Source organism: Xyrauchen texanus, chromosome 38 (genome assembly GCF_025860055.1).
Source record: "Xyrauchen texanus isolate HMW12.3.18 chromosome 38, RBS_HiC_50CHRs, whole genome shotgun sequence".
Classification (NCBI taxonomy): Eukaryota; Metazoa; Chordata; class Actinopteri; order Cypriniformes; family Catostomidae; genus Xyrauchen; species Xyrauchen texanus.
The window spans coordinates 14,301,186-14,319,242 of record NC_068313.1 but is presented as its reverse complement, the minus strand read 5'-3'; the positions used below and the strand labels follow the sequence as shown (position 1 = coordinate 14,319,242).

At 39.1% G+C, this 18,057-nt stretch overlaps 2 protein-coding genes across 2 annotated transcripts in view; both read left to right on the top strand.

Moving 5' to 3' along the window:
* Positions 1-5,228, top strand: part of LOC127631507 (zinc finger protein neuro-d4-like) — a 79,620-nt gene extending 74,392 nt beyond the window's left edge. The window contains 1 exon segment of the mRNA XM_052109651.1: positions 1,814-5,228. Coding sequence (XP_051965611.1) covers positions 1,814-1,884 — 71 coding nt within the window. The 3' untranslated portion in view covers positions 1,885-5,228.
* A 9,581-nt stretch (positions 5,229-14,809) lies between these two features.
* LOC127631506 (endonuclease domain-containing 1 protein-like) lies at positions 14,810-18,056 on the top strand. Its single transcript, XM_052109650.1, has 3 exons — positions 14,810-15,190; positions 16,123-16,279; positions 17,480-18,056. The coding sequence occupies exons 1-3, from the start codon at positions 14,894-14,896 to the stop codon at positions 17,869-17,871; spliced, it is 846 nt and encodes a 281-aa protein (XP_051965610.1). The 5' UTR covers positions 14,810-14,893; the 3' UTR covers positions 17,872-18,056.
* Position 18,057: the final 1 nt, after the last annotated feature.

Here is an 18,057-nt window from a genome sequence, read left to right as displayed (position 1 = left end):
TTCAACAGCATATTTATATATATATAAATATGTGTGCTGTATATATAATTTTTATTTATTTTTTAAGCACAAGAACTGCTACTTAATGGTGAAGTGTGTTATTTCTGCATGACAAGTATCACCAAATGGAATAGTGAAAGTAATAACTGTTTTCAAACAGCTTTCTCTAACACTCCACCATATCCTATTGGTCAACATATAGATAGTCCCATCTCAAAGTGACACCACTGGTTGAGCCATTGTTAGTGTGTTGGATTGGTCGTGATCCTTGAAGAAACAGAGCAGTAGTTTGATAGCAACACAGCATTTATATATTTTGGGGAAATCAACCTATGAATGGCTTACATAACATTATCTCTGCACATTAAGTACTTTAATAAACAAAAACAAAAAAATAGACACTTCATCTTTAAATAGAGTTTTTGATTTTGGCCAAATAAACTCGGCAAAAAAGTACATGTGTAATGTGTAAATATTTGTATGAACATAAAAAGATTCAACAACCAAGACATAAACTGAACAAGTTTCACAGACATGTGACTAACAGAAATGGAATAATGTGTCCCTGAACAAAGGGGGGGTCAAAATCAAAAGTAACAGTCAGTATTTGGTGTGGCCTCCAGCTGCATTAAGTACTTCCTCATGGACTACACCAGATTTGCCAGTTCTTGCTGTGAGATGTTACCCCACTCTTCCACCAAGGCACTTGCAAGTTCCCGGACATTTCTGGGGGAATGTCACTAGCACTCACCCTACGATCCAACAGGTCCCAGACGTGCTCAATGGGATTGAGATCTGGGCTCTTCTCTGGCCATGGCAGAACACCGACATTCATGTCTTGCAGGAAATCATTCACAGATTGTCATGCTGGAGGGTCATGTCAGGATGAGCCAGCAGGAAGGGTAGCACATGAGGGAAGAGGATGTCTTCCCTGTAATGCACAGTGTTGAGATTGCCCGCAATGACAATAAGCTCAGTCCGATGATGCTGTGACACACCGTCCCAGACCATGACGGACCCTCCACCTCCAAATCAATCCCGCTCAAGATTACAGGACTCAATGCAATGCTCATTCCTTCTACGATAAACGTGAGTCCAACCATCACCCCTGGTCAGATGCCAGTTTTTGCCAGTCCTGTCTGGTCCAACGAAGGTGGGTTTGTGCCCATAGGTGACATTGTTGCAGGTGTTGTCTGGTAAGGACCTACCTTACAACAGGCCTACAAGCCCTCAATCCAGCCTCTCTCAGCCTATTGTGGACAGTCTGAGTACTGATGGAGGGATTGTGCATTTCCTAGTGTAACTCGGGCAGTTGTTGTTGTCATCCTGTACCTGTCCTGCAGGTGTGATATTTGGATGTACCGATCCTATGCAGGTGTTGTTACACATGGTCTACAGCTGTCCTTCCTGTCTCCCTGTAGTGCTGTCTTAGGCCTCTAACAGTACAGACATTGCAATTTATTGCCCTAGCCACATCTGCAGTCCTCATGCATCCATGCAGCAAGCGCGTTAATGCAGATGAGCAGGGACCCTGGGCATCTTTATTTTGAGTATAATTGCGTACCGTCTGTAATCGCTTAGTGTCTAACGACTGTTCCACTGGTGCATGTTCATTAATTGTTTATGGTTCATTGAACAAGCCTGGAAAACATTGTATAAACCCTTAACCATAAAGATCTGTAAAGTTTTTGGGATTTTTACAAAATTATCTTTAAAATACAGTGTCCTGAAAAAGGGACATTTCTTTCTTGGCTAAGTTTATATTGTTTACGCCTCTTTCTGCCTTATAACATTTGAGGGTTTTCCATTGCAGGAAGCTGGAGTTGCCATCTGTGTCTGCGCCAGCTAAAGGAAAAAGCATCTGCCTACATCACACTAACCTAATCTCCATGCCCTACTTCACCCTACCAGTCTCATCCTCCTCTATCCCACCATCACGGATCCAAAGAGACTCCCCCAACATCAACGAGAAAAAATAAATACTTTTTTTCCATCTGCCCATTGCCTGTTTGGTAACTGCAATGAAGACGTAGGGTTCAACCTGGAACGATTAACACCATTCCTGACAGTCCCTCCAAAGAGCTCTTTTCTGCACGGAACTGAGGGGTTTTCTACTTGCCTAACTCTTTCAACTGTGGTTAGACAAGTAATGCCAATTGATGTGTTATTGAGGAGACATTTGCTTGAAGCACTTCAGTAGGAGGAGACTCTATGACATCATTATATGATGCACCAACTGCAAGTGAGATGATTTTTTCTCATGATCTCACCACAGGTTTTGATTTGTTTAGCTATGATGAGAGAAAGTGGTATAAACGTACCATTGATTTTTTTGCAGTATTGTTACAAGCAGACACCAGCATGTAATTTGACCTTGTTTAGTTATTGAATTTTCCCTTATTCTTGCTATTAGACTTATGTTTGAAAGTTTAATGAATTCTTCAATGATTAATAACCCTTCAGGGTATACATTTTAGTTACCCTTACTAAAATATGTTTTTTTTCTTTCTTCAAATTACCCACAATTTTGCAACATGGTCTCATAGAATCACGCTACTATACCTGCATTTTTGTAAAATGAATTTTTACGTGCCTTGTATTATTTATTGCTGCACTTTCCTGGTGAAATGAACACTAGAGGAGCTACAACGGCAATAGCTTTTATTTCCTTTCATAAAAATCACAAGTAAAAAGAGTCTTGAAAAGTACTGTTTTCAACATTTGGTAAATTGCCAGGTTTCACAAACAGTTAATCGTTTTTCCGTTGGTATGCGGGAATAACTAACTTTTATTGCAATGGAATTTCCTCAAACACTACTCAAAATAGAGTCAAATAAATTGCACAGTGACCTATGAGGCTAAATAGCACAATACATAGATCCTCAAATGATAAAATACAATTCCTAAAATCAAGCCCTGAAAAATTCCTCAGTTCAAAACAACCTTTAATCACATTTAATGGCGTAACAGACCTATGAATGCAGCACAATGAATGAAAACAATGCAGGCGTTTTGAGACGCAATTATAAAAATGAAAGCCCTTTTTACCTTTAATCTGTGTCTAAAAATGCGCCGAATCTGCATGAGATGTGTCAAAGAGTCCGTCCAGCGTGTGTGTATCAATATATAGAAAATCAGCTCCTAACTCGCCCTATACTTGAAAAGCTGACCCAAACCCCTGTTGGAAAACCAGACAGTTTGTCGGAACTCGTAGAGTTAGGCTCGGGTTAAAGACCTCTATTGCATGTGTAGAATAATAGCATAGTGATTTTGCTATTCAAATAGTGGTGCGTCGAACTTTTTACTGAATGTCGACTATCCATGCACATCTATATTGAAGATCTTGCATGCAAGACAAGTTGACACGTGAGCCAAAAGAGTCAAAGAAACTCAACAAAATGACGTGGTTACTTCATCAATTGCATTTGTCATGTCTCGTTTGCTTTTTCTGACAATATCGGTTAGGTTTAAGATTTAGGGTAGGGAGGTAGGCTTTGCTATTTTAAAACTCAATAGAGCATTAACCTTAAAAACCTCAACTGTTTGGGGGAAAATTTTACTCGCTTTTAGCACCACTCTGTGTAAATTTCACCTTGGAACTGCCACAATAGCCTATATGTAAGGAACCCGTAATATCATTTTGCGAAAATGTCGCCACAGTCACGTAATTTACATGAGATCAGGCTGGCAATTTAACACATCACTCTAAATTGAAAGGTTTCAAATTATTGCTATATCACAAACTTAGTCCGTGTGTAAGTCAATAACTTTTGACTAAGGGAATTAAGTCTTATTGCTGCAACATATTGTTGTATTCATACATAGATATCCCTTTATTAAGAAGGTTTGAGGTGCATCATCCAGAGTCAAACTTGCTCCGAATAAAAATTGAAAAGAAAGAAAATTTGATTTAAAAAAATCACCTGATTTCTTCTGTAGGCTACTTCCAACACGCTCCCCACGACCTCTTCCTATTCCTTCTGAAAAAGCCAACATAAAAATTCCCTCTCAGTCAGGGTGCATTTGTAAGAGTGTATATTTATCAGACAATGTCTGTCCTTGTTTTAAAAACAGGGCGTTAAATGTTCGATTGTTCTCTTTTTTTATGATGACTTGCTTGCATGTTGTAATAGTATTGTTTTTAAATAAATAATTTAAGGACAAAAAATCGAAGAAAGCACACTTAATCTGCAATAACATTTTTGTGTTTGTGACCCTCTCTGGGGAAGTTGCGTCTGTATGTATGTGCGCTTTAAAACTCTTGTGGAACTTTGAAACTGTAAACAACAGACTGTAGTGCGCTGAGTGTTAAAGAGGGGAGGAGTTTGTGAAATTTCTGATGCTTTCAGATGCCACTGTAATTCTCAAGATTTGATTTCCTGGACAAACTGAAGACCAGCTTGAAGACACGTTTTTATTTCTGGTCTCTCTGGAGAGGCATTTTTCCTTTTTGTGTGGCAAGAAAATGTTGCGCCTCTTTTGTAGAATGAGCTATCTGTAAGTCTGCTTTCTGTTCAGAGACTTGCTACTGCAGCCTGCTTAAAAGAAGAAAAAATGTCCAAATCAGTCCAGAGGAGTGTTTTGGGGATTGCAGCATGTGTGTGAGAGAGATTGTGCTGAGGTGACTGTTTTTTACCCAAAGTCCCCTCTTATCCGTGGCCTAACTGAAAAGACTGCCTGCCATTTTCTCTACTCCGAGTCCTTGAGCTTTAAGTTGCTTGACATTTGCTGTAAATAGATAATGCATTGTCTTTTCAGAATCAGTCCATGTTATAAACTTAAGTGAAATGTTCCATGTGCGTTAATATATTAAAATGTGAAAACAGCCTTTTCTACGCAGTTAGTGTAATATTAATCCATGTTATTGGGTTACAGTATTTCTATTTTTGTATAGTTTTCCAATTTATGGTTTCAACAAGCACTACACCATTGGTAACTATAATGCCAGATATGTACATTAGGCAATATTTTAAATTCTTTTAAAAAGAGTTGTAGAAGTGTTTCGTCTTCAGTAGAAATTGTGATTTCACATTTTGATATTTTGATTTTAAACCAACTAGTTATTTTCACAGATCTCCTTGTTGTACTTATGACTATTTTGCACAGTTTGTGTGATTGTTTGGGTGAGGGCACTCTTAGCATTTTCATAGTGAAATTTAAGCAATGAGATGAAATTGTTGACACTGATGTCGATACACAATAATTACACATGGAATGTGTTGATTCTGTTCTCCTATTCTCATTTTACGTTAACTTTCCGCAAAACACTGTGGCTTTGGGGTTGTGTGGCTTGTTGTGCGTAGCATGCCACTTTGCTGGTGAAGTGAACACGAGAGGCACTATAACAACAATGACTTTTATTCCCTTTCACACAAATCACAAATGGTAAATGGTCTGCACTTATATAGGGCTTTTTTAACCTTAGCGGTTTTCAAAGCGCTTTACACTGTGACTCATTCACCCATTGACACACACACTCACACCAATGATGCCATTGGGAGCAACTTGGGGTTTCAGTGTCTTGCCCAAGGACACTTCGGCATGTGGAGTCGTGTGGGCCAGGAATCAAAGAGCCAACCCTGCAATTAGTGGCCAACTCACTCTACCACCTGAGCCACAGCCGCCCCTTCCAAGTAAAATGAGAAATTATAAATTCATAACCCTTATTAAGAGGGGTAAAAAAATGTGTTGATTTGCCTGCCTTGGTGAGATGTTTGGTTAGAAACAAACCTTCATGGTCTGTAGTATTTTCTAGAACATCAAACGATTGTCATGATTTTTCACGTCCCACCAGTTTGAGTGAGCGGCTGTGATTGATTTGTATGCAAATAAGTGTTACTACACTGACTGGCCTTTATTGACCAGGGGTAGAGTCATAAATGATTTGATTGTATTCTTAGTAATGTGAGAGTAAGAGTTATGTTATGCGGGAAGAGGGAGCATGGGCACATAAACTTGTTATGCAGTGTCACAAATTTTGCATTCATGTTTTTGTTGAATATGGCCAATTTAGAGTCCTCCATCCAGCCTCAGTTGAGATCTGTGCTCTTTTTGTCCTTCTATCTGTCTCTCTTTTTGTCTCACTGATTTCGCAGGGTCTTCTCTACCTGTATATTGTTGTGCTGTGATATTTGCTTGCAGATTTTTTATTTCCCCTACTAACACACACAAAAAGATCTTCTAGTGTGAGAGGACGTGTGAGTGTTTTCTTTTCTTGTAAGTCACTGTCCATTGTAAAATAAAACTGACGGATAGAGAAAAGAAGTGTGTTCTGACTCAGGACTGAGTTGTACAGCTGTTTTATTTGAACTTGAAATGGATGGTCCTACATGGAACTGAGTGGCTATGATGGCTGCTGCTCGGTGATCCATTTTAAAGAATGTTCTTTGTTTTATTTCTGTCCATTTTGACAAGCAGGAAATTAAAGATGTACTATTATCAAATTTTGTCTTCTGTGATGTTTTCTGTAAAGGAACCCTAAAATACCTTAAAATACAAAAAGGAAACATGCGGGTCGTACTTCACTCCAAAATGAAATTATGTATATATATATATATATACAGTATATATACTGTATATAACACTAATAAAATGAAGAAAATATGTAGAACCATTAAGAATTTAGTATTGTTTTATATTATGACATTGAAGCAGACTGTATAAGTGCATAACAATTTATACAATATCATATATATATATACTTAATTTGTAATATTTCATAATAGTTTTATATTGGTTGACTTGTGAGATAAGTTGATTGTAAAGTGGAATTACATGTACACATCATGCTGGCATTTCTTGCACTAAATTTTATTTATGCTGATTTTAATAATGCCTGATTTATTTAAAAAAAAAACGTAACTTTTTTATTACACTACTGGAAACAATTTTTTTCACATTACATTACAGATATGAGAATGAGATTATTATTATTTTATTACAGTAATTAGAATTTTGAGAGGGAAATGTGCGTATCCTAGTCATGAATATGTCAGAATGCCAAAAACAAAAAAATGTCTAAATGCAAAACTGTTTGAATTCATTATTTTTTTATTTGGATTGTTTTGGGGTGAAATATGACCTACACATTTCTAAGATTTACCCACCCTAGCCTCAAGCAGTATACAGTATTTTTTCAGTTTAGTTATAATAACTCTTTTTAATGTTAACATTTAACAAATTGGTCAACAGATGTTTTCAGCTGTTTCATTTGCTGGATCTCTGTTTAAAAATTATGCCGTACTGTTCGTAATATAAAATACAGCACTATATTCTCACCTACAGCTAGTCTTCTTGGTAAATGACATGCAATCTAGAAGACACACTGTACTGTAAAGCTGTGTTTAATTGGAAGGGTGAATTGTGAAACAGATATTTGCACCTTCTGTCTGCCTGTTCTGAAGAAACGCAATTAACTAACCAGTAAACATTCTATTTGTGCTGCACTATTTGTATTCTTTTTTGTTTATTTGTTTATTTTATCACTGCATAGTCTTAATGCATTTTCAAAATATCAACATTGTTAATAATGAAAAACTGTTCATACATACAGTACTCACTTTCCATTGTTTGAGTGTGCTAAAGAGATAGTTCACCCAAAATGTAAAATTCAATCATCATTGACTCCAAATCTAAACACTCTTTGTTCTGAATGCAGAATGTGAGCCTCAGTCACTTTTCACTTTCACTGTACAGAAAGAAAGATGCAATGAAAGTGAATTGTGACTGAGGTAGCTTTTGTTTTGCACTGAAGAAATGATGACATACAGGTTTGGAACAACATGATGGTCATTAAATAATGACAGATTTTTATTTTATTTTTGGCTGATACAAACTCAAATCTGAATTCCACAATTCCCAAGCAAACCAACCACAATAAGTCAGCCCTTTTTCACATTCACATTTACCAAACCACTGAAATCTAACCCCCTTTGCAATAAAATCACAATATTGGCCATAACATTAAATTCTTAATGAAAATAGATGTGTTTTCTGCTGTATTTTCTTGCCTCAAAATGAGTATTTGTGTCTAAGAATGATTTTGCACATATGTGTTTGAGTTTGTGTGTGTGTTTGTGAAGGGGGGGCAATTAACACATCCACCAGACAGCCTCAGACTGCCTGAGCCTTCCTTCCAATAAGAGCACGGCTGCAAAGAGCTGAGGCCTGTGGTGGTTACCATGGCAACTCATGGGCTGCTTGCATGGCGGATGATGCTGGGGTGATGGATTACAGTAATGGGATGGGGTGTGCGGGGAGGGGAGGGGAGGGGGTAGTGGAGGGAACTCATGCATAAATATATTGGAAATGTATGAATAAATCTGAAATGCATAGACTTAATGGACACAGGGGGAAAAGTGGCTTGAGGATCTTTGAATTTGTCCTGTTCCACACCTTTGCTGCCAGTTAGCGAGGGTCTGAAATCACAATTGTGTTGCTTTCGGACAGGCATATTGTCTCATAGAGTTCAGTATGAAACTCTTTTCTTTTCTTATTGTTTTTATATCAGCTAAATTTGTTTGAACTGTTTTTAGGTTTATCATTTTGAAAAGTTACATGAAAAAGAACAATAGGTCCAAATATAATAAGAATATAAGAATGACAGCATACAGTAGTTCAGCATAGCAGTCAGATGTGTCATGCATTTCTTTCTTGTTTTTCATATCATTAAAATTTGCTTTTTTTAAATTATGAGAACAATAGATCAAAATAATTTTAACACTATGGCAATTCAAATATATCTAGTCTTTTTTGTAAAGGAATATGAGGAATTGACCGAAGATCCTTTTTTTCATACTAAAGGTCTAATGCCAAATGAATTCTGTCATTATTCTGCCATCTAGTGTCATTTCTATATTACTCTTTGCAGCTATTGTTGTTGTTCAGAGTGGTGAGGCGAACTGAAAAAAAGAAAAGTTGCAGTTTCATACACAGTGGTCCAGATGCTATAACCATTGTGCCCTTGCTGTGCACAAGGCCTCTAACCTCAGGTCGCTCCATGATGACAGTCCCTGTAACAGGTATTATGTCAAGCACTTTGGATACAAACATTAGCAGAAAGACAACTTTCTATACTTGCATACTACACATAAATATGAATGAGAACATGATATTTAACAAATGTTTAATTACATAACAAATGCTAATCAAAAGCAATCAATGTATTAAATGTGTGTTAAATGTATTGAATACCATAGGAAATGCATATAAGACCCACATATGCATTACAGGGGTAGTGATGCAAATCATCGTGATCGTTGTAAAACTGACTGTGCCTGCTAAAACAGATTGTGGGTGGTTTGTGAATAAGGGGCAGGTTTTTGCGCTGAAATATCATGTGCAAAAGTGGCCAAACTGTTTAGTGAATCTGCCCCACTGTATCAAAAGTACAGCCTTAATACATGACACATAAGCCAACTCTAGTCTTGTAACTGGCACTGATGTGCTGGCACTGGCAATGACGAAGACCTGAAGATGAAGAAACCAAGTTCGGTTTATTTACATACGTGAAATCCAAAACCTAACTATAGACATGAACTAGACATGAACATAAACTTGACTTATACAAGACTTAGCAAACAAGGTTACATTTAACAATGCTTGACAAGAGACCAAGACAAACATGAGGGCCTAAATACATGACATGGAGAACAAGACAAACAAGTTAATCAATGAAAAGACAAGACTGATAAACAAGATAACAAGATTAATAAACTTAAACCAATGACAAACTAGAACTGATAATGAGTAACAAGACAATAAACCAACAAACACAAGACACATGAATGGAAACAGGAATAACATGACTAGTTAACAAATGATATGAACAGGAACGTCTAGGTTACGGATGTAACCTCCATTCCCTGATGGAGAATATGCCTCTGATCTATGAAAAAAGGCCAATGAGAAGTTGGCAGACAGTATTTGCATACCCTGCCTCCAGACATACGGGTGTAAAGGCGAGGAAATACATCGAGTTCATTCAGGATTTTTCTGAGGAGCCGTAAATGGTCCGGCTACCACAGTGGCTCGGCTCAGCGATGTGGCCGGGAGGACACAACGTCTCGTTCCCTCCATCAGGGAATGGAGGTTACATCCGTAACCTAGACGATCCCCGTCTGTTGCTCTCTCGACGTTGTGTCGGAATATGCAGAATCTCCTGGGGGAGAAAGCGCACAGTTTTACCTCGGTCGAAGTGCAAGAAGGCTCACTGGGGGAAAATGCGTACTTGCGCAGCCCCGCAGGCCAGCTGTGTGCCAGTGCATGCCAAATCAGCTGGACCGACTGTGGGTGAAGCCTCCACTCTCCGCTGGGCAAGCGTTCGTGTCCGCTATCACATTGAGGTTGCCGGGGATGTGAGTGGCACGCAGTGACAATATGTCTCGATCTCTGGGTCATCTGTCTCTGGAGCGCTTGGGAACCTTCCGGGTCCTCGAAGGGGTCCGTGAGACAGGGGGGCGTGCGCTTCCTGAGGGGTGCTCAACGCTGGGGCTGAGAGCTGGGCCCACTCTTGGTTGAGGCGAAGCAGCACATGCCTGCGGAACCAATCAAGTAGCCGTTAGGGGGGGACGGGATTTTCTGGTCCAGCCTCACGCTCGCGGTACCCGGGCAAGCATAGCGGACCTCTGTGCGTCAGGCTCAGTCTGGATCTGGAACAAGGTGGAACAGCTGTCTTCTACAGTAGGACTTGTACTGCCGCTCCTGGCAAGAGGTCAACCTACAACAGAGGCACAGGACAAAGTGCAGAGTTAATCATGCACACCATCGTCACCAGCTATTCATGCAGAACAGGCATTAGATGCAATGTCAGTGGCTGCCTCTGACTCGCTTTTTGGCACAAATCCGTTTGCAACCTCAGTTATTGGTGAAAGTCTGCCTATGGCCCAGTCACACCACTCTGACAGTGATAATGTGTCTGAGCAATTGGGTGGGCCTACATTTGAGCCTCCTCATCAGTTTTGTCATCAGACCATTGCCTCCACCTCCTTCCTGACATGGTGGCACCTTACTACAGTGGCATCAGTCTCACATATGACACCAATGCCCCCAGCATCGCCAAGATATTTTTTAATATAACTCAGATTGTGTTTGGCTGAAAGAAGAATGTCATGTACACTTAGGATGGCTTGAGGATGAGTAAATTATGGGATAATTTTTGGGTGAATGTGGCAGGGCCGGGTCGTGATTCTACACACCCGGTCCCTTATCAGGCTAATCAAGCCTCCGAGAGGGATAAAGGCCAACTGCGGAGGATGGTAGAGAGAGATTGTTTACGGACATGTCCATCGTGTGTGTGTTTGTCTTTTGTTTAAGTTTCTCATTAAACTATTATTTATATTGTCAAGCCGGTTCTCCGATACGCCGTAGCTTGTTCCTCGGCCACACCTCCATCCTCTAACGGACGACAGTCGCACCTCTCCGGGCGGATCGGAGGCAGTCCTCCAGCCCCTGGCAGACAGAACACCCGCCGTGTTCTCGGGGAACAGAAGGGGTTTCCCCCACCCCTGGCAGCGGTTCTTCCGCTCCAGGCGATCGGCAGCAAGCCCCTCCCTGCTCGACGGTCTCAGACCCTGCCGCGTTTCAGCGGCTGGTAGGGGACTCCTCTGCCCCTGGCAGCGGTTAGGAGCCCCTTCTCCCCTCTCGGTCGACGGCCGTTCATCCGCTTCCAGACGGCCGGGCTCCTCATCCCCCGGCAGATGGCCGCGGCTGCTCCGTTGTGGTGGACGGTAGTGGCGAGAACTCTACTACGATGTATCCCTCCTCCTTCGCGGATTTCGGCACCAGTGTAAAGCAGTTCAATGGAAAGGAGGAGGTGAGAACCGGCTTGACAATATAAATAATAGTTTAATGAGAAACTTAAACAAAAGACAAACACACACACATGACGGACATGTCCGTAAATTATCTCTCTCTCCGCACCATCCTCTGCAGTCGGCCTTTATCCCTCTCGGAGGCTTGATTAGCCTGATAAGGGACCAGGTGTGTATAATCACGACCCGGCCCGCCCTCCGCCCTGCCACAGTGAATTAACCCTATAACACTTCAACAAGGTATGCGGTTTAAATATGTTTTTGCAGTCTTGCAGTGCGTGGTTATGATGTTGCAGTTATTCCATGATTTTTTAAGACCCAAGAAAAATAAACTCACTTGGCACTTGGCCATGTGACAGTCAGCGCACCTCCGCAGAATATATTTGATGTGCTCCATTCTCATGCAGTTGTGTAAAGAGGCTCTGGTGGGTTGAGTGACATTTCATGAAGTTTTGCTAGGGTGTCAAGTCTTTGCCCGTTTTATGTTGAGATTTGGCTAATCACGTTGAGTTAGATGAGGAATCTGACATGCTGTCTGGTATTGCGCATTTTATCAAAGTGCATGATTGACTCCTCAAAGTGTGTGAGATTCTGCACTATATTAATTTACACACTCAAAAAATACTTTAGCCTATTTTTAAGATTTTGTTTATTTTCTTAAAAGATTATTCATTTCAATTTGATTGAATTTTGTTATGAAATTGAAATGAGTGTATCTTAAAATATCTTTGAGTGAGAATTTTTGAGAATTACAGCTCCACAACCAATTCAAAAAAGCCAAATTCATACAGTTCATCCTTTGTGTTATTGTGTACTTCCACACTGTAAAATTGATCTATGGCTTAAACAGATTAATTAAAGAAAATATAAATCAATAATTTCAAATAACTGTCCCATGGTTATCATACTGTATGTTCAATCCATGTACTGTTATTAATATAGGCTACAGAGCATAGATGCAACTGCACCATCTACAAGTGCACAAATTGGTAAATTACCATAGGAACTATCAGTAAAGTGTCATAACTCATTTTGGTTAATACAAGAAAAGTTGTCATTTAATTACATAACATCTCATTATTATGAGAAAAGATGTCATTTTATGACACAATATCTCGTAATTATGAGAGAGAATGTCGTTTTTGTCGAGTGAAGAAAAAATACGTACATGGCAGCATTGCGCCACCACATGTTTGGATAAGCATTGGTGACAAATTTAAATATATTCCAATTAGGGTTTGTATATAAACAAAATTACTTTACTGCAAAACATCATTTTTCAATAATGAGGGAAAAAATATTCAACATTAAATATAGTAATATCATACATTAAATATAGTAATATAATACATAACATACATTCGCAATCGTGCTATATGGCACTAAATCAGCGCTGTTGTGATTACCTGCGGCCTTGTGCCTGCGGACGAATCACAGCAGTGCTGATGTAGGGCCATATCGCACTCTTGCATGGGTTATATTGCTTATAGACAACAGTTCATTGAACAAGTAAATTTTAAACAATTAGGAAAAACTGAGGATGGTCATAAAAAGAGCATTTGTGCATGGAACTACTTTCTTAAGCGACCGATCAGAATCTGCCATTGCTGGTTCAAAACAAATGATGCCTCCAAGCCTCCGTTAGTAATTCAAAAATGTCACTTCAGAAATATTATCACGGCTTGTGCTGTTTCTAACACGTTATTGGATTAACAAGGATAGTTGTGAGTGTGTGTGTGTGTGTGTGTGTGTGTGAGAGAGAGAGAGAGAGAGAGAGAGAGAGAGAGAGAGAGAGAGATAGAGAGATGGAGCGTGTGTGATCGCCTGTTGCCAAACCCAAGCAGAGATACATTCAGCTTTCTGAAGATCAGCTTTCTCAGTGGAAAAATAGCATCCAAGTAGGGGTAATTCTCCCTATTTCACGGTAGCTGGTGAAAGAGTCTTTCACTATAGAAACCGCAATGTCCTCCGCCATTTTAAACACTACTTTTTCTCCTATGTGGAAACCCCAGTAAGTAAGTAATAAGTTGTGTAATAAATCTGTCTGATGTGTCTCTCAACTGTGATGAGCCATAATGCTGAAGTTGTTCATTTAAAGCCGTTTAAAGCTATTTTCTAGCTATAGTTGTGTGGTAGTAGTAAAACGAGGGATCACGGAGCGCTGTTGTACGTAAACAATGTCTGATGGATTTACTTCACGTCACCAACTGCTCATATAACACACAAAAATGATCTTTTGCCACCACCTGCTGGCTAACATAGGCAATGTCAAAAATAAAATAAAAAACACACTACTCTTACACTTTAGTAAGTAGTACAGCACGAACACAAGCGGAGTGATACACACACAGTGAAGCGTCCGAGTACTGATGTGTCAGACCATCAGTGCTCATGGAATGTCTCTTGTCCAATCAGATTCGAGGACTGGAACTAACTGTTGTATATTATTATATAAAATAAGTAATTTTAAAAATATTTGCTAGATATTTAACATGCTAAAAAAAGGAATTGTCTTTTACATGAATTTGATCAGGAGTGCAATCAGTAAACAAACTGGATGGCACCATTTTTGAGGCATGATTTTTCCATAAACGTTCCGTGGATCAATGCGTAGGTGTTTAAAGGTAATGGCAAGATCAGCCATATGGGTTGTTCCCATAGGGTCACCTTTGAGTCATGTAAAACAAACATGTTATGTGACACACGTAAGCTTTGCTGCATGGAAATATTTTTAAACAATCAAGAAAGCAAGCAAGCTAGAAAGTAATAAATAATTATTTCAGTCAGTTGTTATTTTGCCAGCTTTATAATAACAAACCATGGTGCTTTCTAACTAATGTGCGACTTTAAACAAAATTACAACATATTAATATTTTTTTTAGATCCACTACAGGTATGTGTGATTTTGTAAATTTTTTTTTCACCAAATGTTGCTAAATCTGGAACTACTTGGTAATCATACTTATCATTAATGCTGACATTGATGGGGAGTAAAAATAGAATTGACTGATAAAGCGGAGGTATGTTATAAGAAGTCTACGCCCACTGTTGTAGGAGATCAGTTGTATTCAGTCTGTTGCACCATGGATATTTCTATAACACTGTGTGTCCTCATTGGCATGTTCCTGGTTCCAACCAAGGGTGAAGTGGTGGCTAATTTCGGGGAGACACCTGAGTGCTTAAAGTTCTTCTACAAAGAGAAAGTGCCAGAGTTGGGAGCTACCTTTCCAGACGTGGTCCCTTTGTGTCAACGTTTCCTAAACACGTATCACTTTGCCACTTTGTACAACACATACTACCGTACAGCTGTATATTCTGCATATATTTTTGAGCCAAGCAATGGTGGAGGCAGAGAGACACGTTGGTTTGTAGAGCCACAAGTGAGTTATCCATTTTTTCTATCCATCTAATATACCTTCAAAAAGTGTGAACCACCTTTTGAATGTTGCATTTGTTTCCTGTTAGAACAAAACAAATTCTCAATTTCAATAAAAAAGTACATTTTAATTGTTTATGAATAGAAATATATATATATATATATATATATATATATATATATATATATATATATATATATATATATATATAGAACACAACTTTTTCCAGAATGAGAAGATTAGGTTTCACGTGCACAAAATTATTCACCCCTGGGTCAATACTTTGCACATAATCATTTAGCACCAATCACAACCGTGAATCATATGTCTGTATGCACGTTGGTAACATTTGTTGTGGAACTTGTGGAAGCTTATCAAGCTCCAGCTCCAACAATTTAAACGGAGAGCATTGATAGACTTCCATTTGTGGAAAAATAAGTTTGAAACTGAAACTATCAGTATAGGTGGTCTCTTGATCACTAATAATAGATCTTGTCTGATCGCTCTTTTTAGTAGGATGGCCTGGACTTGCTAGCATCTGGATTGTTTCATGTTTTTTGGATAGACTTCAATGTACTCATAATAGACTTCAATGTACTCATAAGAAGGATCAAAACTTTTCAAATTTGTATATCCTCACAACTTCATCTCAATTCATGGGCAGCTCCTTGGTCTTTTTGACAGCAGGACTTATCTGATCTGCTATTGTGAGACCTTATGAAGTCAATAAGTCAGTGTTGTGTACTGTGTAAATTAAATAATTGAACACAAGTAGATTCTGAATGATAAAGTGTTAATGCGCATTTGTCAGTATTATTAAATAGCCCACCAAGTTAAGTTTGTTAAAACAAAAAGATTCCTTTTTTTGTTATCATTCTGACAATTTTGTGTTAGGCCAGCTAACAAGAAAAAAGCCATGTTTTGCCATTTAATAGTTGGTGGACCCCTCATGGCCTGGTGAAATGATAGATGGGTATAAGCTGTCACAGCAGAATCCTAATATCTACCTGGGTGAGAAACAGGCTCTGAATGAGGACTACACAAACTCAGGTTTCGACCGTGGACACCTGAACCCCAATGGACATCATGCAGGTACTGCATAATAAAGAACTTGACTTTAATCCATCTGGCCTTTTTTTAGGTCAAAGATCAGAGCAATTAATTAACATGTTTTTTTTATCTTGAGACCTTTAGTTTCTTCTGACAAAAGTTAATATTCTGAATCTAAGTAGATAGTCAGTAAAAATTACTTTTTCTACATAAGACTGGATTAAACCACACAATTTTAACATTAATTTTAGCCCTGTTTTTTAGTTGGGCTGAGTTTGTGCTAGTCTGCTATAGTCAGCTAGTCAGATTTTGGGAAAGTTGGAGTCAGAGAAAAATGCTCAGTATGCAGTATCATGGCTACAGACTCTGATTTCTTACCCTCAAACTACCCTGCTGAAAAGCTGGAGAGTGACAAATCGGCTTATATTGTGTTTTGGCTGCCGGTCCCCCAGCAAGGGATGCTGGCGTGGTGGTGACTCTACCCAGGCTTTTAAACTAGCTTAACCAGCTTCATAAGAAAGACTCTGCTGGTCAACCAGCTCCACCAGCTAAGTTTTACTGGTGAAAAGCATGACTATGCTGGTCCATCAGCTAGACCAGCACCAAACAAAGACTTACCAGCAAACCAGCCTAGACCAGGCTGCATTCTGGAATTGCTGACTGCTGGAATTAAGCTGGTCTTTGTAGCATGATTATTTCATCTAGTCTGAGGCTATAAAACACATTTGATATTTCAGAGCTGACTTGCCACAGACACTGAAATCTCAAGCCGTAGGTGAACAGCCAATGGAAATCAAACAAGCGGAGTGAAGAAGAAATGGAGATAGCGAACAAGCAATCAACTAGAGTTTAACCTAACTCTCAAGAGGCCTTTTGTCATGACTAGCAGCAGCAACAACAAGAGCAGCCAGTTCACATTTCCACATTTTTTTTACATCTGTCATGTGGCTCCTAGAATGGGAGGACATGTGTTTCTGCTTGAGCCTGTGATAAGACTGGTAGTGTGTGATGCCCAGTTTTTGTCTGTATTGATTTTCAATTTTGGTAAGTGAAATACCTAGTATTTTAAAATCTGTTCAGAATTTAAAAGTAGTGTAGTGCAATCCAGCCTTTAGAATTATTATACATTGACAACAAGTCTTCCTAGAGGCAAATATTCTTCTTAAACCTCAATTCAGACAAAATTATGTTTATTAAAGGTTTGTTTCTTGTCTCTCTTTTATGTTTTATGTTCCCTGTTAGTTCCAAGTCGTAATGCCACCTTTACTCTGACCAATGTGGTGCCCCAAAACCCAAAGCTGAACCAAAATGCCTGGCGCATACACGAGTCAGAAATGACCGACTTGTTTAACACAAAATGCCATCAGGCTTATGTGCTGGTTGGTGCCATCCCTTCTTCTAACAACTGGATCATCAAGAACAATGTCAGAAGAGTGAACATCCCAGAGTACATCTGGAACGCTTACTGCTGCGTCGATCAAAATGGCCGCCCTATCCTAAGTGGTGCTACAACTGCCCTCAATACAGAGCTCAACGTTGTTGTGGAACGCACCCTAAATGACTTGGTTGACTTCCTACAACAATATTCTGATGCACCAGTGGGGGAGCTGTTTAGTGGCCAGTGTAGAACTTAGGCTGAGACATTCAAATCAATTTAATGTACCATGCATCCAGCAAAGAACATAATTATGCCCAACCAAATCATATCAACATTATGGTGCTGCATCATTGAAAATAATTTTAAAAAATTATATAGGATCATAGATCTATGCTCTTGGATGAAAAATAAAGAAAATAACTGAGATATCAATGCAATATGG

Coding starts and splice junctions, on each gene's coding strand:
- LOC127631506 (XM_052109650.1), top strand. CDS start 14,894: ATGGATATTTCTATAACACTGTGTGTCCTCATTGGCATGTTCCTGGTT. Junction 15,191..16,122: donor GTTGGTTTGTAGAGCCACAA/GTGAGTTATCCA, acceptor GCCATTTAATAG/TTGGTGGACCCCTCATGGCC. Junction 16,280..17,479: donor CCCCAATGGACATCATGCAG/GTACTGCATAAT, acceptor GTTCCCTGTTAG/TTCCAAGTCGTAATGCCACC.